This window comes from Cottoperca gobio, chromosome 19 (genome assembly GCF_900634415.1).
Source record: "Cottoperca gobio chromosome 19, fCotGob3.1, whole genome shotgun sequence".
In the NCBI taxonomy this organism is placed as follows: Eukaryota; Metazoa; Chordata; class Actinopteri; order Perciformes; family Bovichtidae; genus Cottoperca; species Cottoperca gobio.
The window spans coordinates 16,542,767-16,564,486 of NC_041373.1; the positions used below are offsets into that span (position 1 = coordinate 16,542,767).

Below are 21,720 nucleotides of genomic sequence, written 5' to 3' on the forward strand. Positions count from 1 at the left end.
GTACTGCTCCCGAGTGATGAGACGCCAACACACCAGTTAATGTTTTATTATATTTAATTTAAAAGCCTGTGAAAATGTAATATACAAGTCTTAAATTGTTTTTGGCAGGTTTAATTTGAGAAGTCAGAAAAATAGAAACCTTGTACATTATAATGCAATCAAAACAGTCCTGGTGAAACTTTATATTTGTTAAACGCCTCACAATAAAGTGCATAACAACCACTAAATACAGCCTCAGTGAATCTCTTGTTCATGACAGGACTGTTGAGGTGCATTAAACTGTTCAGGTTCTCCGTGCGATTGAAAGCAGTGTTCTGGAAACGTATTGCTCACGAGTCTGTCACAGTTTAGTGGTGTAGACAAAGTGTTCATATAGATATAGTGCAACTGTGCAAGCACCCTCATCCCATTTAGACTTTTTATAAAATACTATAGGCAATAAAAAAAGAAACACATTGAGATGGTTTGGCAGTAGTGTGGTCATCCAGTTCGACTGCTCCTCTTCCTCTGTAGGGTTACTGCAGCGGTTTCACTATCTTCATTGAGATGTAGTTCTGGGAAAGGAAGAAGAAGAAGAACCACATCAGCTGGTTATACCAGAATATATAACCAACACTCTGATTCCTCTCGTCTACTTACCGGTAAAGAGTACAGCAGGATGCCGAGGAAGAGCAGCACTATGAAGAGGAGGATGAGTCCGATGAAGAGGCACCTGAACCGTCGCCACACAATGAACTTCATGGTCTTACACGGGTTGGTGAACCAAAAGAAGGACGTATCTGGGCGACTGTTATAGAAAATGAACGACAATGTATTTGTAATGTGAGATTCAATGTGCAGAACGTGTAAAAAGGCGTTTGTTTCTTACTTGGGAGGGTCCAGTTTGGGGTTCATGTTGGGGTCGTCTCTGCCTTTTCCTGCAGGTCTCTCATCTGCGTCTGCTTCAGCTACAATCTCCAGGGTCATCTCCACTTTGCCCTGTAAGCACAAGACGCAGACATAATGAGCAGGAAGCTGTAACGTGACGACGACGAGGATCTCCGACACCGAGCAGAATCTACTCATTTAGTAGAATTTTCTTCCCATCCAACCTCGTTATAGTTCATTCATCTCGTCTTTCTCTTCATACTTACGCCCAGGACCTTCTGTCCGTCCTGTTCGATGGAACAAGGCCACCAGCCTCTGACTGACTGCTGGGTAAACAGACACTTGGCGTTCTCCTCCTTCCGTGGAGCTCCCATTTCCACATCATCCATCATCTTCAGAGAGCACTTCTCCGGAGTCTTCGCAGGAGCCACCAGGTCACGCAGATCCAGCTCCAGTGTTCCTGGGATCACAGAGTGTTATAGCACGACGCTCAGCTGTGAAGGTGCTCTGTCGGTAAATCAAAACACTCGAGACAAGTGAAGTTCTCTTCGTTTAACTGTAAAAGAAGTTTCTCACCGAGGTAATCATCCAATGAGAATTTGTCGTTATCCCATATCTGAACCATCAGCTTGGGGGGAATCCTGAACTCTGATTTGTCAAGACTCCAGAAGCGCTCCTGTTAAATAATGGAAACACATTTTAGATTCACTATTTCCAGTATTAAAATGCTCCTTATTTGGCCGGACGAGCCTCACCTTTTTGGACACGAGGCAGAGCTGTTCAGCCGGCAGGTAGTCAAAGTCAAAGATGAACCTCCAGTTAAAGTTGCCATCTCCGTCCAGAGACCTGTAGTGGACGTCCGTCTTCTGCTTGTCCTCCTCCATGCCCGCCATCCAGCTGGCAAAGGGAACAACAGGTGTGAGCATCCATCGTCCCGTCCCAACAGGTTCCAAGGAAACTTTATACTAGAAACTAAATTCTAGAGCTTCATCAGACGTACCCTTTGACATAGATGTCGCTCATGTGTTCTCCGGTGATGCTGGCCTCATCTAAAGTCACGTCTGTCGTGTTCCAGACGACCGCACGAAGGAAATACCTGAACATTCAAAACACAGTGAACGTTAATAACTCTGGTGTTTAATGTGACCAGCGATGAAGCACTGAAGAGCTGCACAGCACTCACTTCTTAGCCTTGCGCGGTGTGACGTCAAAGGGAGGTCCAGGGAGTCCAATGCTTTTGGGGAAAATATCCACCCACATCTGAAGACTTCCCTAAATCAACACATGTATAGGGTTTACTGAAACAGCGGCGTCAGGGTGGATGTGGACAGGCACAATATGCGAGCGGTGACCTCTAACCTGCGAGATGTTGGGCTGGAAGGTGCTGTAAAGGGTCCGGGTCTCCACGTGTTCGGGGACCAGTCCCTGTTTTCTGAGCACATGCAGGCAGAGGCGTTCTCGGGCCGGACCCAGGTGCTCGTGAACTTCCTTGTTGTTCTCTGGATGTGAAGACATGTTGGGGCTCGATTAGGCTTATGTCGTATTATAAGTAGTCAGATTTGATGTGTGAAAGATTCACTCAATAAATGTCAAACAGCGCTGAGAGGCTGTGTGGTGCACTTCAGCCTCTTGTGGCCGAAATGGGTATTACAACTACAAACAGTACGTTAGGTCCAGAGAACGGTGTCGCCTACAGGGTCTAGAAATAGGTCAAAACATAATTAATAATGTATATATGGCTTGCACAGGAATGCTCATCCAACGTTTGCCACATTTCACTGAGAATGAACAACTGCATATTAACTGAACGCCATTATAACTTGTACCAAAGGCAGACAATAGATTGAATCACTCCTTTACACGGTTATCACTTTATGTTATTGTATTTAAGACCATTGACGTTACCAAACTGAGCCAGCGTGTAGTCTTTGCCATTGAAGGCGAGAGATGTGCCGTTGTCCTCCGTCCTGGGTTTGGACAGGCCTTTGAGACGAGCCAGGTTCTCCAGGATCAGAGACGGCTTCATCTGGTCCCGCCACTTGTTGATACCAGAACTGAAACAGAAAATAAAAGTAAGACGATCCTGATTGCAGGTTTTTAGGAATATCTTCTACATTTCCCCCCCCTAACAAAAAGGTATTTTCCTTACATGCAGTATGTTTGTGGCAGGCCACAGTAAGAGTTATATCGGGACAGGAAGCGGTTCTCCAGGTCAATCACGGTCTCGCCGACCTTCTCGTCACGGGTCAGGAGATCGTAGTCATACACAGAGATCTTCAGGTCCTTGTCCTGGGGCAGGAAACACGTCATCTCAAACATCCTGAACAAAACAAAGGGAGTGTTTGAGAAGATTCTCTGGATTTACTCTTAAAAAGTATTCTTCACTTAAATGTGTGCGTTCAAAGCATTTACCTTCCAAAGACGGGGCTGGTGGTGTTGGGTAAGTAATGGTCTCTGTCGTCGATCTTGTTGTTTCCCAGTGACATCTTCATGTATGGATCACACTGAGCGGGAGAGAGAAGACAAGTTCAAGCTGCCGACTGGGCCACATGTGTGGAAACATGCTGCTTTTATTCCTTGTAACACAGATTTCTTCTCACTCGGCCATTATTGTCTTTAGGCTGCAGGTCGACTGCCTGGATCACATAAATCCTGACCAGACACTCCTGAGGTCCGCTCTCCGGCAGGTCTCTGAACTGACGGGGAGGGGGAGCAACACCTGGGTCGTCCGACAGAGGGTACACCTTGAAGGAACCCTGCAGGTACAAGAGCTCAGATTAAACTTTTTCTCTTTGGTAAATCTTAAAGAGCAGCGCTGGATCTGACGGCAGTACATTTCCGTGACTCAACTCCTGCCTGCTTCTCCAAATTGGGCCGTGCTGACCGCCATCTACTGTAGGTCATACACCGACTATAGATAAGTACCTCACACACGCCCACTTCCAAACATCCAAACTATCCCTTTAAGAACTGGGCTTGGTGCTGAGCCGAGGAGATTAATCTCAGTCTACAGCTTTCCTTTCCCTTAACCCTCCAGTAGTAACTCAATCAAACCATTTGAGCAACTAATAACATTTCACCCTACCTTCAACTCTCCCACCACAGTTGGGTCGTCATCGCCATTTTCATTTTTGCCTCGCAGCAGTTTGAAGGTGCTGCAGAAGTCGGTCAGCCCTTTGAACTCTGGGACATCCTCCAGTTCGCAATCATACACCTGAAGATACACACTCGAGTCATCTCCAACACAGCCGGGACATAACTCTCTAAAGTATGTTGCGTGGGAAGAAACAAAGCAGACTTACTTTGAGGATGTCGTATCCTTTTTTGAGGTAAGGGCCGCATTTCTGCTGGTCTCCAGTCGAAGCGTAGAACTTACTCCACCAGTCGACGGTCTCTTTTTCCTAAAGATTAAATTGCATGTAAATCTTTGAAATATGTGGTCCTCTGCATTTGGTATAAGAATCTGAAATCTCAGTCATAGTCTCTGGTTTACTCTCACCTTCTCTACAAGCTTTGGAGAAAGAGGACGCAGTGTGACACAAAACAGAAGACAAGTCACAAATACATACACATAATACACACACAGTAACAACTGCAAACACACACAGTACATACAATAGGCTACAAATATTGACAAGACAGTGAAACAGTGAAGGAAAGGTTGATAAGGAGATCCCATTTGCAATTTGACGATCTGAAAACAAGGGCGTAACAAACGGCGGTGGAGAATTTGCAGCTGCATTAAGACTCCGGGCCACTAGGGGCGCCAACACCACCTGTCCCGTTACTTGCAACAAGGCAACCGGGTTTAGTAATATCCATGTCTGCGTTATAATAATGTAATATGCTTATATGCTTTCTTGCCAGGAGTTGGATGTGAAGATTGATATCACTTGCACGTCTGCATGTTAAATATGAAGCTACTGCCAGCTGTTTAGCTTAGCTTAGCATAAAGACACATTTAAATGTCTGTTAAGTTACGATCAGAGGTCGCGCCGCAGTCGTATGTCCAGAGAGGTTAGGCGTACCGTTTTTTTCCACGTCTCTGCTAGCGTTGCAAGTCAACTGTTACTATGGCCAAACAAACGAGCGACGACTACAGACGAAACAAGAGAGACCACAAACACACCTGCAATCACCACGTATCTCCAGAGGTGCCGCCAAAGAACTGAGATCTTCTTGATTGTAACTTTAAGAGCATTAAACTTCCTGCAGTCTTGTCATCAGCATGATTCAGGAAGTAAACAGCTGCTGACAGTAGCTCCATATTTCACACACACACACACACACACACACACATGAGTGGCATCAATCTTCTTTCAACTCTGGCTGGAAATAAAAATACACAAAATTTCCAACTTCAGCTTTAAGCACAATATTGGAAAGTGGACTTCCAGCCACATCATGGCAGTGAGGGTTTAATCGGCTGCAGGGCCCATTTACAGTACATGTTACGCCCTTGCTGTGGAAAAACAATTAAATGTGCTCATTAAATTCAGTGCAATTGCAGTAATTGTGACAATTCTCAAAGGATTAATGGCATTGTGACGTTAAGAGGCCTTTGTGGAGCTCGCCATAGCACTGTGTGGATTAGGTGATCTCAACCTTACAGTGTCATTGGTGCCCAGCCGTGTGAATTTAGAAAGCTATAACAAGTAACCATACATACAAAGTAGGAGGTAGGGGAAGCCATTTTGTTGACAGCAGCTGACATGCTGTACATGAACTGTAAGCCAGAGTAATTAAGTTCATCAAATTTGACTAGGAGTCAAATTCTGCACTTCTTAGTGACAGGAGGAAAGAAGGATCAACAGTAACTCGTTACGGACAACAAGAGGAACACGCTGTGCTGCTGCGGCGTCGGAGTTTACCTGAGCTTCCAGCAGTGGTCTCGTCTCCTCCATGTTAATAGACAGATGTTTGGAAGGAGACGCCATCAGAGCCACTGCACAGAGAACAACATTACAACAAGTTGGATCGTAATATTCTGAGTGCATGTGTTGTTGGATGCCTCCTTACTTTTGGAAGACATGGCTCCCTCTGCGGTGATGACGTATGGGTCACATCTGAACTGCTCCAGAGTGCTGATGGTGCACTGACCCACCACGGGCTTCCTGCCAAATGGACGGTGGTCGATCACCTTCAGCACAATGGGAGGTGTGTACATCTCCTCCTTCGGAAGGAGCTGGATGGAGAGAGTAGAGAAGGAGTCGGAAAAATAGCATTCATGTCACGAGGATTGAAAATATGCCACAAAGACAAACACTTCGTCCGTCCACAGAGAGGACATCTTGAATAAGGCACCCTGCATACACACACACACACACAGCTTGTAAAACACTGCCATTACCACTTTGATGAAGAGGACAGAGCTGGGGAAGTTGGGGCTCTTCTTCATGTTCTTGATGACGACCGACTCCACCCTCTGCCCCCCACATTCCACCACCAGGCTGGGTGAAGACACCGAGGCCAGCTGGTACGACTTCATGTTCCTCAGGCCCCATGCGAGAATCTGAAAACAGACACACACGTAATGTTAGATACATTATGTACATCAGTTCAGAGGGACGTGTCTAAAGGTTGTGTGTTACCTCCACAGCAGTGAGCTGCACCACCGGCCGGATGCCCTGAGGAACCATGTAGATGTTCTCCGCTCTCGTTGAAGGAACCAGGGGAAGATCTGAATCTCCCGACTACAAAGACAGGAGAGTATGAGATCAATCATCTCTTTTACAACGAGAGACCTGGCCAAGAATAGCAGCAACACAGAGTTTCAACAATTTAAATGACTTATTCGAGTCTGGACTCAATAGATTTCAGTTTTAAACTCGTTCAGGTTTGCTATGTTTTGACATTTCTCTATTACTTCCTGGACAAACCTTTTCTTTAAGGATGAGTTCTGCAGCCAGCAGCGCCTCCCCCGCCTTTCGACCTCTCTGGATGATGGGGTACCAGAGCAGTTTGGGCGTCTGATCCAGGCCGGCATTCAACTTCACCAGTGGCGAGAAAACACTGCGGCCCAGCATCTCATCCTTCCCCTGTGCAGAAGATAACACGTTTATATGTCATTAGTTCCAGCGTAGAAGTAAAGCGGACATACAAAGAAGAAAACACCGTACAGAGACAGCAACAGTTTGTTTTTCCTTAAAAAATAGTCATTATTTTCACTCAATAAATCAGCTGGTTTCTAATTTAAAATGTGTCATTTAGTTTCTCCCTGCAATAATCCTCAGGTGTATGCTGCATTCATGTGGTTTTGGAATAATTGGAAAAAATAGTTTCCAATGATAAAACTCATTACGCAGAAACATGGCGGTAAGAAACTTCATTAACTCACATATTGCATATACATTGTTTAGGCTCACATCTGTTGCAACATAAACATCAACGTGTTGTTTAAACCCTCTGATCAATAACGTACAACACGTCTTCGGAGCGATAGATTTAAAGCTCACGAATAAACCAAAGTTGGAGGAACCAACGCTGGAACCGGCGCTATGGGGTACATCGATATCTCTATCTGCCACAACCTACCACTTGGTCATGGTCGTAGAACTCCAGAACAACATTGGGGGGGCGCTGAGCAACGGTCTGGGGGTCTCCGTAAATCTCCACGTCATTGAAGATCAGAGTTTGGTCCCACATTGGGTTCAGCGTTGCCTTCAGCTTCTCTGTCGTCTTACTTAAGTGCAGGAAGGAGACGTGTGCATACGGATCTGCGGACGTTAACGATAATGCTTTGAAATCCACCAGCCGTCTTAATATCGATATTAGAAACTTATTTAAAAATCGCTTTTAAGTAGAATCTCACCAGAAAAACTGTCTTTGTCCATAGACGCTAAGCTCTGGGCCTGGTACACGTAGACACGGAGATGGTACTTAAATGACCCTGTTGAGAAAAAACAAAAAGATTCAGTTGCATATATTTATGTGTATTCGTTTGTATGTGCATGATGTTTCCTGCGTGTCCCTAAATGCACCGCTCACTGTCAAAGGAGCAGGACACAGTTGGCGTGTTGGCACCAAACAGCTTGGTGACATCTCCCTTGGAGTCTTTCTCCTCGGTGTCGACACCCTGCAGGGCAAACCACAGCGGACATCGTTAATGCACAAGTCAATATTTGGTGACGGAGTTCAGATCCCGTTCACGCTTTAATGCAAACCGTCCTCTCCGACGAATACGTGGACGGATTCTGTGTTTCTGGCTTCAGGCCGTACTCCAACTATCCAGATCTCGACCCAAAGAAGTTTTATTATCGTTTTACTCACCAACGCCCCCTCCAGTTGGAAGATGGCGGATGATCCCAGCCGGTCCTCTGGCGCCATTTTCCGCCTCCAGCGCCTTCGACGGAACGTATCCGATGAACGCTCCTTCCTGTGGAACTTCCAGCCAATCAGAGAAGAGAATTCCCAGCCCTCAGGGTCACCTTGGTCCCGCTTCTGTGATAAAAAAGATTAATTATTAGCAATGCAAGATTATATTCTGTAGAATATAGACGGATATTAAAAACATTATGCTACAGTAGCGCCGCCCTATCATCCTCTGCTGACCTGCACAGAGGCTCCTGCAGGCTGTGCAGCTCTCTTGCGAGGTCGGACCAGCCTCCTCCTGCGGTGGACGTGGTACACCTTCTCTGCAGAGACCCAGGACTTGGGCTTGTCATTTGGGGGAATAGTGACTCCATACTCCCAGCCTGTGGAGCACACACACACACACACACACACACACACACACCATTATTGTTTGGAAACAAGAACACATGATTTGAATGTCACCATGTGATTTTAATTTGATTATTAACAATATGACCTGAGTGAGTCACATGCAACACAATTTAGTCCTTTCCGTCCGATGCTTCCTTCCTGAATAACTGTTTGCATAGAAATAGCTGGAAAAGCACAACTCTCTAGATTTTAGCTGGTAAAAATAAAAAAGGTAATTGTTTGCACCTTGATCATCCACGGCTCTGTTGTCGTCCACAGCCCACTCTTCCTCCCATATCCAACCTGGAGGACACTCGAACTCTCCGGGGTTACGGTTCTTCTCTCCATTCTGTGCAACACAAAACCTCCGTTAGCGGCACAAATCCTTCCCCCCCCCCCGCCCCATTTGTTTATTTTACTCATAAATTACAATAGGTTAGAGATTACTCTTCCATCAGAGGCATTTTAGAGAAATAAAAATGTAAAAATGCAGTAAAAACTGCCACCAGTCAGTGAGAAATTAATTAAGTCTGATCAATTGTTTTCTCTCCTGTTTATTACTTAAGAATAATCTTTTACAAATTTCTTTACATTTTTCCAGGATTATTATTATTATTTTTTTATTGTATTTAATATATATTTAATATTTTTTAAATGTTTTTATTTAATTTTTTAAAAATCGGTGAATTTGTATTTTATTTTAGTCAACATCATTTGCCAGGTAAAATAAAAACAACCTTTTTCACCCGTTAAGAAGAAAACAATTTAGATCAAAATTAATTCTGGTGATTATAAAAATCACCAGAATTAATTTCTCACTTGCCTCTCTGGGCTTCCGTAGCTGTGCGTCACAGAGAAGAGGAAAAATATCAACTGTGCTTGTGTTATATTTTAAAGCACATTATTTGCATGTCAGCGCGCTGCTCTCACCACGTCGGTGAAGGGCTCGGAGGCAGCCTTCCACTCTCCACCGGGGTAGCGAGTCTCATTTTGGAAAACCTCGTCCATGAATTCCGTGTGTCCTGCATCCGCCTCCGTTAAGAGACTGCAACACAAAGTCGAACATAAAGTACCATCTGTGTGTGAAGCACATTTTTACAGAAGGCTACTTTAAAAAGCCACAAGGTGTGAAATATGGCGCCCTCTAGTGGCAACAATGATACCACAACTTCTGTAAGATGAAGTTAGTGCAGCGTGAGAAAGAAGAAAAGGTTTGCATGATGTTACAGGGACTGTGTTTACATACACATATTATTTATCCAAATGAAGCCATCAGTTATGTTTCAGCCCCTTTCCTTTATGTTGGTCACCTGCCGGTTCATAGCAAAGACACAGCAGTTCAGCAGAGGTGTGCTGATGACGTCGGCGTAGAATAACAAACTATCATACATGTAAATGTGAGCCAAGATTGAAGTGTAGGAGCAAATAACTTCAGGCTCACTGGCACAGTCTGGTACTTTGTCATTAAATCATGGTCTAAGGCATGAGAGGAATGTAAACAGACGCAGCCCACTTCCTCTAGTAAAGTCCACATAATGTGTGCGTTCAGTGGAGAGCGAGCACATTCAAACACTACAATCAGCAGCGAGACTTCCATTACTCGTGTTCTCTTTCCCCCTCGGCAATGCAAACGAGCCTGAATCCTGAAATAACAAAAAGATCTTCCACTTGGTCAAATGTGGAAGAGAAGCCAAACTCACGCTTTCTCTGGGTCAATGAACCAGTCGTCTTCCCACTCCCACCCTCTCGGGGGCATGAAGTGCTCTTGCTTCAGCTTCAGTTTGCCCGTTTGGTCGGAGAATTTGTAGCGCCCCACTAGTCCCGTGGTCCCCCAATTCCCAAACACCTGGGCCTGGTTCTCGTACTGTAATGCAAAAAAAAAAAGGAGGACATGTTTAGTGTCTGACGCGACTGTCGTCTCTGTATTAAGCGATGACCGTTATATGTACCAGCTCGGCGAACACGCTGAAGGTTCCCTCAGAGTAGGAGTTGAACTTCTTCCCGTGTGCAGACAGACCCAGCCACATGTTCGCTCGGATCTGCACCGGCACCTTCATGCCCTTGTTCTTGTCCATGGGGTACTGAGGGCAACAAAAACAAATTCCCATGGGTGATTAATTATTAAGCTAATTCATTACACTGTGCATTTCCACCAGGTCTAAACTGCAGATGTGTACCTGTAGGAGGACCGTCCGTGTCTTGCCACAGTGCTGACCACAGGCCTGCTCGCTGTATGTGGAGTAGAGGATTTGGTGAGCGGGGATGCGACTGTAGGCGACCCTCTTCTCCCCTCGTAACATCCAGATGATCACATCCGGCATGCTGTTCTGGGGCTGGAGACGAACATGTGAACAAATGCAGAATTATGGACGGGGGAAAATCATCGTAAGGCTTGGGAATGTTATTTCAGGTCCAGGCTTGCCGTGTGCGTACCTCGTCAGCCAGCAGCTCGAGTTTGTCCGCCCAGGACTCGAGGTCAGGCAGAGTGTCAGCGATCTCTCTGGCCTCCTCTCTCATGCGTCTGGCTCCGTCAATGATGGTCTTCAAAGTGCTGTCTCGCAGCTTCTTGATTTGGAAGTCCAGAGATGTCAGGTTGGAGCGGCCCTCCAGCTCTGGTGTTGGGAAGCTGGAGGAGAGCAGAGACAGAAGTGTTTGTCCTCGTAGATTCATGGCAAGAATGGGACACATTTCACTTCCTTGTTATCCGACTCTCTTGGGCTCATCTGACGTTCAATGCATTAAAAAAAAGAAACAGAAATTATCCTGCTGTATTCTTCTTCCACTATTTACCTTTCCAGGTCTTCAATCAGCTGATTGAGCAACTTCAGCCACACCTCCACCAGTTGGTCGTCGGAGACTTTCGACAAGATGGCAGTTTTAAAAAGCTCCAGGTTGGATTGCTGCAACAACAACACAATCGGGGTGAGGATCACGCTCCTGTGACTCACACAGGTACACGCACATACACACACACACACGTACACACACACACACAGGTAAAGTACGCTTTAATGACAATAAATCATAAAGTATTTGTCGATGACAGGATAAAGCCGTGTTACCAGGCGGTGAGTAATGTAGAGGATGATGTTGACAGAGTCCAGGCGGTGGCTGATGTCCTCCCAGAATGAAAGCACCACAACCACCGGCTTCGTGTCCGCCCAGGGCAGGTAATAGTAGTGGTTACCTGGAGAAAGATTACACACCACTTAATAAAACCATCTTGCAAAGACGGCAGCTTGAAATGCGATGAGGATAGAAGCTTCCTCGCTCACCGTCAAACACAGCACAGCTGTACTGAGTGGTGGAGGCCAGCGGTTTGCAGGTGGTGTCCAATTTGTTGCCGTAGTTACCGATGCTGACCTCAAACTGGATGGGCTCCCCTGGTTCCTGTAACATGGAGGCGCTGTGGAAGACCGCGCACAGACTGTACTTCCTCCTCCTCTGGTACTTCTGGTGTAGGAAAGAGAAGTACAACGTACCGTCAGAGGGGGGGGGGGGGGGGGGGGGGGGGGGGAGTGAAACCACCGTGCCGTCAAACTGAACCGCACTCTGTCAGGTTACCTGCACCACGAGGATGTCGTCACTGTGGATGCTGTCTACCGCTTTGTCCGCTTTCCCCTCCAGCTTAGTGGACAGCTCGACCAGGACTCTGCCCCTGTACGCCACTCCTTCTCCCTGCAGACACATTGACATCAACTGTTGGCAAAACCTCCTGGGCAGAGATAACGAAGAGGCTGCAGGACGGGGAGGTAAAGAGAAGGATGATATCCTGTAAGGTATCCCCTACCTTGCCATAATTCAGGTCCTCGTAGGGGTCCGGCATGCCGGTGAACTCTCTGGGGCTGCCATACAGGTTGACGTAGCAGGGCCCGAAGACGGGCAGGAAGCCCACTTCAGACTGCCCCGTGTTCGCTGTGGACACATGAAGATGGACTTCACCTCTTTACGATTACACTCACGCTAAGCTAAGCGAGCAAAGCTTTAATGTTAGTATGTCAGTGTGGCGGCATTTCAGGCGGTGGTGATGGAAGGGTTGCGGTGGAAACAGTGAATGCTGGGTAAGCAGGTAGCAGCAAACAACGGTTAAACACACTGACATCCTAATACTACAGTCAAAACAGAGCACAGCTTTAATCGCAATATGCACACGCACAATTAATACTCAACAGCAAATTAGCGCAACATGCTTAACGTGTCACATCTCATGCAACACAGAGCAAAAAAAGAGCTCATTTGAACCTTCAAAGGACGTTATTTCCCCATTTACTGCATGTTCCTCTAAACCAGGAGAAAAAGGACAATTCAAGTACCATTTAGACATTAATACAAACAAGAGAAACTAAAACACGGGGGCTTCACAAAGGATCCAGACTGATCAGGCACTTTACTTCCAGCTAAAATTTGTTGTAAGATTTATTTAGTTTTTTTTAAAATCATACCTTCTATCTCTCCACCAGAGGAGGCTATCTTGGACAGGTTCAGGTATGTGGTGCCAATAGCATCATTTCCTGTCAAACGGTCCCTGCAATCACACACACACACACACACAACTGTTAAATATCATGCACATTTCATGTAGGGGCATTGTTATGTCTCCATGGTTTCAACGAGGCATTTATTGGCTCTGGGACCCGAGCGAGTTCAACACCTTCTGGGGAGGCACACACAGTTTTCTTTCCTCTTGCACTTATTTCCCCTTCAGCCTTCCTGGACCCTAGTTATCGGACCAGTCACTCGCTCAGAAACATGAAAATTAGCAGCGAGACTGTGCCAACAGGATCTCAGAGCACTGAGGGGGAAGGGAGGGGCCTGCACAGCCTGAGTCATACATTATTCTCATGTGGTTGGTGACAACACACACACACGAAAAGAATAACAGGCTACAATCTCTTAAATATAAATTGTGATCTTGTTTCACTTACCAATCAAAGACCGTCAGTTTGACTCGCTCGCACATCGAGGGGAACTACAGGAAACACAAGAAGCCGTTAAAATGACTGAAATTCATTCAGAATTTCTAATATTTCTTACTTTTGTGCAGAGTCAGAACATTTTACCTTCACTTGCAGGTTGAGCGCTTGGTTCCACTCGGGGTTTGCATTCTTCTCAATGATCTGAGTGCACAGCTGGAGAGAGAGGAAAGCACACATCAGCGCGTGTTACACAACATCCATGTTTTATCCACTGCGTCGGAAGGAGGAGAGGAAACAGGATCAGGAACCTTTTTGCCAGCAAAGCGAGCCTCTAAGAAGGGATCCACCAGGTTCTTCTTGTTTTCATCTCCTCCAAAGATTTCCTTCATGGTCTGGACGAAAGCATCGTCCACTGAAGTGAGAGAACATTTAATCATAGCGTGGTGAACAGTACGTAACATACTCCTCTTGCTTTTCTCCATGACGGCATGTTGGGGTCATTTTTAAATTGGGTATGACAGCACAGATGACGCCGCTTTGTCACATGTATAAAATAATGACCACAGCTTACTCTGAGGAACAGTCCTCCGCTCTGAACACCTTCAGAGACAGCGTGGCCCACCGCAGCGTCACACCGGCCGGCAGCAGCAGATTACTCTCGATGTCATCCTGATCGTCATTTGAGTCGCTCTTCTCCACCTGCAGCACGCGAGATAGAAACAACAGAACAGCGTTCATGAACGAGAACAAGGGGCGCGGCCACCACATTTACATGTGAAGAGAGGAAAGAGGAAGCAGCCAGCCATCGGAGAGCTGGAGCGTGTCAAGTCGTACCGGCGGCTCATCTCCGGCCCCGACTACGAAGAGGCTGACTTTGAGGTAGCCTTTAGCGCCGGAGCTCGAGTCATCTGGTTCATTCAACAGGAGCCACTTCCTCATGACACAGTGGGCTGTTAACAGGAGACACACACACACACACACACACACACAAAACATCGTCCATCACCTGAACCATGAGAGGGCTTTGACCAGACACTAATAAATGTGCACAGTAAATATTAGGCCGATGGGTCCAGGAGTTACGCCTGGCGGAGATGATCTCTCCCTCTCTCTCCTCTCTCTCTCTCTCTCTCTCTATCTGATGTCCACAAGCCAAACAGCAGCCTCGTCTGAACAAATGTAAATGACACACAAATCTGTGGTTTGTGACAAACTCACCTGGTTCGTCGTACACGTAGCCAACGTCCAGCTGTGAGCGAGAACAAAACCACATCAGTCAGACATCAAACACATTCTTTTACTCATTAACAAATATGTGAAGATGAAATAAAGACCAGGCACCTTGAACTCTCCCATGAGACTGTCGGCCCGCAGAGAATACGAGTTATACACCTGCAGAGAAGAGAACTCAGTTTGTATATGTGTGTACACGTCGACAGAGTTTAGGGACTCACAATAGATGTACTGACCCGGAAGCTGATGTGCTTATCAAACAGATCCGATGGTAGCATGTGGACATTGTAGAAGAATATCTGCGAAGGTACAAAAGTAAAAACATTAAAAGTGGAACTCCCCAGCACAACTTAAACCTGTGTCGTCGTCTGTGTGCAGTGAGAGTACCTCGTCAAAGAAGGGGTTGTTTCCCCTCTTGATCCTCGTCCTGTGCGTCTGATCGCACACGTTAACCTTCACCACTGGTTTGACGTTGTTGCCGGACAACTGACGGGCCTCGAGGATTCGGACGCGAATCTGAAGGACGCAAAGCATCAAAGCAAGAGACAATAAATATATCTTTAGATCTTTATTCTTTAGTGCACAACGTCCTGTAGTTCATGCCATAGAAACGTTATTTCAGTTTTGAAATCGCCGGCTGGTCGCTCTTTAGCAGAAACACTGACGCTCACCTGGAAGTCCTGAGGTTTATTCACTAGTCGGTGGCGACTCTGTGCTCTGGCCAGCTTCTGGCGGAGGTTAACGGACTGACCAGGGGACGAGGCGACCGCTGCACCATCTGGTAGAGTCTCGTCCCCTTCCTCACCACCACCTCCACCTCATGAGCAGAAAAACAAGACGATCAAATACCTGTAACGCTTCCAGTAAACATTTCCTGCATCACGTATAAAAACTAAATGAAACACACCGGCGTCCACTGTGGTATCTCCGGCTTGAGGATCATTGAGGTTCGGCGCAGCGTTGGCTGGAGGATCATAGCCAATCACGAGGTTGATTGAACCCTGGAAGGAAATGATTGGCTCGTCTGTTATTTCATTCATCCCTTTGCCTGTATGTTTTTTATTCATGAAGAAAGACACTCACTCCAATACTCTGTCCACTTTCGTTGACCAGAGGAACATTTTTGGATGGTAGTGATCTCATTTGACCTGAGGCGAGGTCTTTCAGAGAGATCTTGGTTGACCCAATGAATCTGTTGGGGGAACAAACACCGTTAAACGCAGGAATAGATCTGTATCCACGTCAGATACTGGACTTTCTCTGCCTGATTTAATAGAACACTCCTGGCTCAGCTAACATCAGTGATCGGGTTACAGACTACACAGAAAGGAAATTCTGTATGTGCACTCAAGTGACATCACATTTACAAAAGGGGCCCGTCGCAGGTCACCACCCAGAGCCAACAAACCCTTCCCTGCTCAGACAAACAAACGCATCCCAGCAGCCAGCGCACAGTGAACACCGCACAGAAGCTACCTGCCCGTCATACACGGTCTTCCGCTGGCGTACGAGCCTCAGACAGATGAACCCGGGGGATTTGAGGCGTTGAAACTCGGACATCTCTTTATTATCCAGTTGTCAAGAAACAAATGTGGAAAAGCTGAGACGTACACATGCCGTGTGTATCCGACACTGAGTCATTATCCCTCGTGGAATCTTAATTACCACATTTCCAGAGACATTTAATAATAATTAACATTTTAACGATTAAGTAGAAAGACAAACACTAATGAATCAAACTGGTCACGGCCACGCTGTGAATAAAGACAGCTGTGTGGCTGCAGGCCTGAACTGTAACACTCTCACATCTTCTGGTAACTCCGGAGATATTTCAACGACAAGTGAAACTAAACGTTGCAAAGAGTCCGTCTGCGTGGGATCTTTAAACAAACACTGAACTCTTGTTATACGAGTGCAGTAACCTTTCCCTGTCGGATTACAAAGTGTTTGTTATTGCTTGTGGTTCGGTTCATGTGTCCGTCTTGGTGTGCAGCCAAACACCTACAAGGCTCAAAGCGTGGCTTATTTATGCTCCGACACAAATATTTTACAAAATCACAATAAATCGTCCAAATATTTGAAACACCAGATGTTTCTATTATTTTGTCCACCCCATTTCTAGCAGAGAGTTTGCTGAATAACAAACATCTATTGGTATAACTGCAATTACTGAACAACAGAAATACAAACTAAACCAATAGTGCAACCCTTATGAGGAGTTATTATTACAGGACTTTTGTTTTAGTAGAAGAATAAAAACTTTATTGATCCCCGAGCAGGAAAATGCAATTTTATCACTTGTTATTTTTACACACACACACACACACATAACCTGGACAACTCACCAGCTCCCAACACACTGAGCTTCTGCCGCCCTAAGCGAGCTCAGTACCAAATAATAAATCAAATAAAATGTGCAACTCTGACCATGTTTGGTAAAGTAATGTTCTCTGTACCGTCTCCAGAGTAACACCATGTAGCTAAAGGAATGTAGTACACGATGTAAGCTGCATCATTCTGTGAGATATTATTCTGGCAGCATTCCTGCAGACTCAGCATCAGATACAGCAAGACTCGATTACCAACTGAACATTAAAGAACTTGAACTGAACTTCTATTAGGAAAACGTTTTTATGTCGAAGGACAAAGCGAACACTAGAATCCTTCGATCGTCGTGCTGCACACCACTGAAGTACAGCACAGTGAGATGAATAACTCAATGCATCACACGCACAATGACTCAGACAGCTGCATATCAGGTTACCAACACTTTAGGGCACCGCACAGAGAGTTGTGTTGGGAGGAGAAAGGATGGAGAGTTATTGTGTTGGCAGCACTACATCAGGAAGGAGGCTGACACTGGGATTCTCCCGGGACTCAGTGACTCTACACACTTGGTATGTAGCCTCAGATAACACCGGGGGACCCACAATGCTCAGCTGCAGTTCTCCCAATGCTTACTCTAAGAGTAACTTCAGGTAGGATGCGACTCTGGCAGCAGCACGTCCCTTCTTGGATATTTTTCATTTTTGCAACCCGATAATCTCTTCATACATGAGCGCTCTTAAGTCATACGGTACGATTGTACGGAATCAAACACGACACGCACTAGCCTGAACATCTTCCAAAAAGGTTATGGGACAATCACCGGCCTGCCATTGTTTCCCATGTAAACACACGGTCACAAAGTCTGTTTTGGTTTTTCGCCAAGCCCTGATGAGTCACAAGGAAACATCCCACAAACAATCTCCAAAATCACCCACAGACAGAAATGATGAGTGTGTGGAGTTATTATTGGATGTAGATACAGTTCCCCCCCCCTCCCCCATTGTCAGTGGAAAAACACAGACTTTTAGCAAAACACAGCTTCAAACTTCTGGCCTTCACTTTTCCTGGTATGAAGTGATCACGTATGATCAGCCCTTGAACCCTCCCCGTCATTAACAGATCACAGATCTGTTAGGACGGATGATACATCTGTGATAAGGCTGTGAACATGAGCAGTCCCAGTTCCCAGTTATTGCTGTGCCATCATATGTACCAAGAGTTTTCCTCTCTGCAAGGCTATTAGATCAACAAGGTGGAATATTTAACACCGACCGACTGTTTTAGAAGACGGGAAATGAAACAATACAACATTTTTCCAGCCATATCCTGTAAAAGAATGTTGCCCTGTGTGTGTTTTTCTTTTTACCATTCCCACATTTGCATCCGTGCAGAAAAGTTAATATTTATTCGTAATGATAATAATTAAACGGCCATTTCCTCCTCGTGTTAGTTTTATCAAAACACTAACCATGCAATGACCGTTTAAAGTCTGCAGCCCTGTTGTAGCACTTTACAGCGTATTCCAGATATAGTAAACTTGGTGTTCTCGTTCACAAACGTCAGCATGCTAACACACTTACGCTACCCACTAAAACATCAGCACATTGTTAGCATGTTAGCGTTAGCATTGAGCTCAAAGCGCCGCTCGTACATCCTCACGGAGCTGCAGTCTTGTTTTGAACAGTCTGTTACATCACTTATTCATTCATTCATTCATTTTGTCCTCGATTAAACTCATGAAATGATTAAGACTGTGCTGCAGGGGGAACTTTGTCTTAAATCTAATTAGCTAGGAGGACACTAATATCCCTTTTGTTTCCACCTCTCCGTTACCATGACAACAGGGATTACCCACAAACACCAGCTGGAAAACTATTTGAGAAAGAGAGAAGTCCGTTTCTGCTCCCACTGTGTAGATCTTTAGGGAGTGTGTCAGACGGGCCAGCCCAGTGGAAAACTTTACTCCATTTAACACAGACTAGTGTGCTGGAGAGGCCCCTCCCCTCATGACTGTCCCACTGGAGCAACTTCAGCTGGATGAAGCTTATGAACAGCACACACACACACACACACACACGGTCTGCTGGACATAAATTATAAAGACAGATGCACTTTCTTAGTGTGTTCTCTTACACGTCGACGATACTTTGATCGCAGTAATTAGTGATGTCGAGGAAACATTCTTTGTGGTGGGTGTCGATTGGTCCCGTATGTGATTCTGGTTTTATAGGGAAGCAACAAGCTTGAACTGTTGGAGCAACTTCTTGTATTACAGCATTAAAAAGGAAACGCCAACCAAAAGGACCTTTTGTAGATCACTTACTCATCCTGGTGCTACCTTGAAGAAGACTTTGTTCTTCCTCGCATGTGAACAAACATGGAGATGATGAATGTATCGAAACATACGTTTACAAATCCTCACACAACTCCTGCAGTGGAATCTAAGCACACGGTTGTTTATGCAGAAAGAAATGCACGTTTGGGCAGAATAAACTTGGATTATACTGCAACACAGGGCGAGGATTTGACTGCGCTGCAATAGTTTGGCCACATTACGTATTTCCCTTTAACATTTGGAGACAGAGTACAACACAGAACCAAGACAAACAGCGATTCATCCTTCTATTGTTGCCCAATCAGGATCAGTCAGCCCACACGGCGCAGCAAGTCCCAGCACGGCAAGCAGGGTGTGAGGGGGAGACAGCTACATAACTCAGGGTTACTGTGATAAGATCCAGCTCACTGAGCGTGTGTGTTAATCACGTGCACCCTAACCAGCGGTGAAGTTCGGCGTGTACAAACATTTATTTCGCAGCTAAAGTAATTCAGATTGAGATCATCTTAACGGCAGCTCATGTTGACTCCATGTGCCGCTTCTGAGTAACTGTAATAAATAAAAACCCCCTGATGCAACTGTTAGCTAACCGGTCTGACGAAACAGAAGTCTTTGTTCAGACTTGAAGAAGTTTACACTGCAATTCAATAAAAAAGGTGGCGGCACATCTTTCATCACAGTGATCCATCTGTTGCACAAAAGCCAACGAGCTTGCATTGCACTTACTTATTTTTCCCAATAGTTTCATAGTCTTTCACAATCACGTCTATGTAGGAGCTGGAGTCCAGCCCCGTGCCCTTCAGATCAAACTCGAGCACCTGCAAGACGAGAGGAGGGACACACAGTCCACATGTCACACAATTAGTACATCAATCACATAATCTACTGACATGATCAACGCGTACTGTGACAGTCATGAGATGATTGTCACAGTATGCGTCGACCATGACGGGATCGCACCAGGGTCCTGATACACACAAAAAGGGGGGGGGGGGGGGGGGGAGGTTTGGAACGACCTGCCTGACCTGATCAGGGCTGCACAACTCTGTGTGGTCTTCAATCACTTTAGATTTGCTTTTGGGTGATTTCATTTCTGTTTTATTACATTTTGTATCATGCGTTTAGTTGCAGGCTTTTACTGCATGTTGGAACGTGTGTGTGTGCGTGTGTGTGTGCGTGTGCGTGTTTAATGAGATTTACCTCGTTCCAGACAGGATTCAGCTCACTGTCAATTGATTTGGTTTTCTTCTTCTCATCTGAAAGTGAAAATGTTTGTGAATAGTTATTAAAAGAAACCTTTACAAAGAAAACACTGCATGGTGCAGGACACAACCAAGAACACTCCTATAAACCATTTGACCCACTTGTTCGGACGGCAAAGTTAAAGTTATTGCTTTGTCTTATCTGGGACAGTGTTGCATGCTTTGAGGTGAGAGTGGTAGTTGGCGTCAGTGGGCTGCAGTTAAAGGGAAGAAGGAAACGAGAGAAGCTGCCACACCTGCAGCTGATGATGACACTGGTACAAACAAAACAGCTGAGAGCAATAGGGCTGATTGCCAGCAGGAATTTAGTTTCCTCATTAGGGAGGCAACACATTCTCTGTCTGACACCATTTTAATTCAGTAGCTGGAGGCTGATTTCAGCAGAGCTTGTGTGTGTGTGTGCGTGCGTGTGTGTGTGCGTATACTACAGGTCCAAACCTGGTCCCTTTGCATAAAACTGCTGTGACATGTTGGGAAGGTCTTCAGTGACATGTTGCATTTAGAAGAACAACAACACTTAAAATCCAACTTTTAAATTCTAAATGGATTATTTGGCTTATTGTGCAATTATAAAGAAACTTAAAGAATAAACACGACTGTATAGTTTATTGGTTGCAGGGACATTTAAACTCAAAGCAAAACTAAGAAATTCATAGTGACGTCATACTAGATAAAAGTATAATCAATTGAGCGACTATAAACTTACCTTTCAGTCCCAAACACTCACTTTACATCCTTATTTAAGAACAAATGTTTGGCTACGAGTGATTCCCCCCCCCCCGTACTCTAAGCAACACAATTAAAACTTTATGATTTTACCATGACTTACCTTTAAAAATCACAGAGGTGATTGGATCAGGGTGTCCAACTTTCTTTTTAGGCAGCCCTTTAGCCGATTCCACTACGACCCGCAACATGGCAGCACACGGGTTAAAAACAAAAGACTAAATCAGTGAAGTTGAGGAATGAAAATCAAACATAGAGTCCGAGGATTGTCGTGCTTCGGCATCCTCACTGCCCCATCACTGAAGCACACAGGGCAGGGCTGAGGAAGTACTTTTCCAAGTCCCGTATG

The 21,720-nt window shown here is 45.5% G+C and overlaps 1 protein-coding gene across 1 annotated transcript; it reads right to left on the reverse strand.

Annotated features, from left to right (window-relative positions):
• Positions 1-36: 36 nt before the first annotated feature.
• LOC115024201 (myoferlin-like) lies at positions 37-21,719 on the reverse strand. Its single transcript, XM_029455559.1, is given in 55 exon segments — positions 37-554; positions 640-787; positions 869-978; positions 1,134-1,327; positions 1,444-1,543; positions 1,623-1,764; positions 1,868-1,963; positions 2,051-2,139; positions 2,227-2,366; positions 2,773-2,921; positions 3,017-3,187; positions 3,280-3,371; positions 3,468-3,623; positions 3,953-4,081; positions 4,170-4,268; positions 4,367-4,378; positions 5,537-5,593; positions 5,739-5,812; positions 5,887-6,052; positions 6,218-6,379; positions 6,459-6,560; positions 6,747-6,905; positions 7,402-7,583; positions 7,679-7,756; positions 7,855-7,942; positions 8,137-8,307; positions 8,419-8,561; positions 8,818-8,920; positions 9,502-9,616; positions 10,272-10,435; positions 10,521-10,652; positions 10,749-10,904; positions 11,005-11,197; positions 11,362-11,471; positions 11,634-11,758; positions 11,847-12,024; positions 12,136-12,249; positions 12,362-12,486; positions 13,014-13,096; positions 13,497-13,540; positions 13,632-13,700; positions 13,796-13,899; positions 14,059-14,068; positions 14,070-14,186; positions 14,322-14,437; positions 14,706-14,736; positions 14,829-14,879; positions 14,957-15,019; positions 15,108-15,236; positions 15,392-15,537; positions 15,628-15,721; positions 15,804-15,912; positions 20,110-20,201; positions 20,584-20,639; positions 21,475-21,719. Coding segments are annotated over 55 exon segments (6,165 nt in total). The 5' UTR covers positions 21,563-21,719; the 3' UTR covers positions 37-515.
• Between the last annotated feature and the right edge of the window lies 1 nt (position 21,720).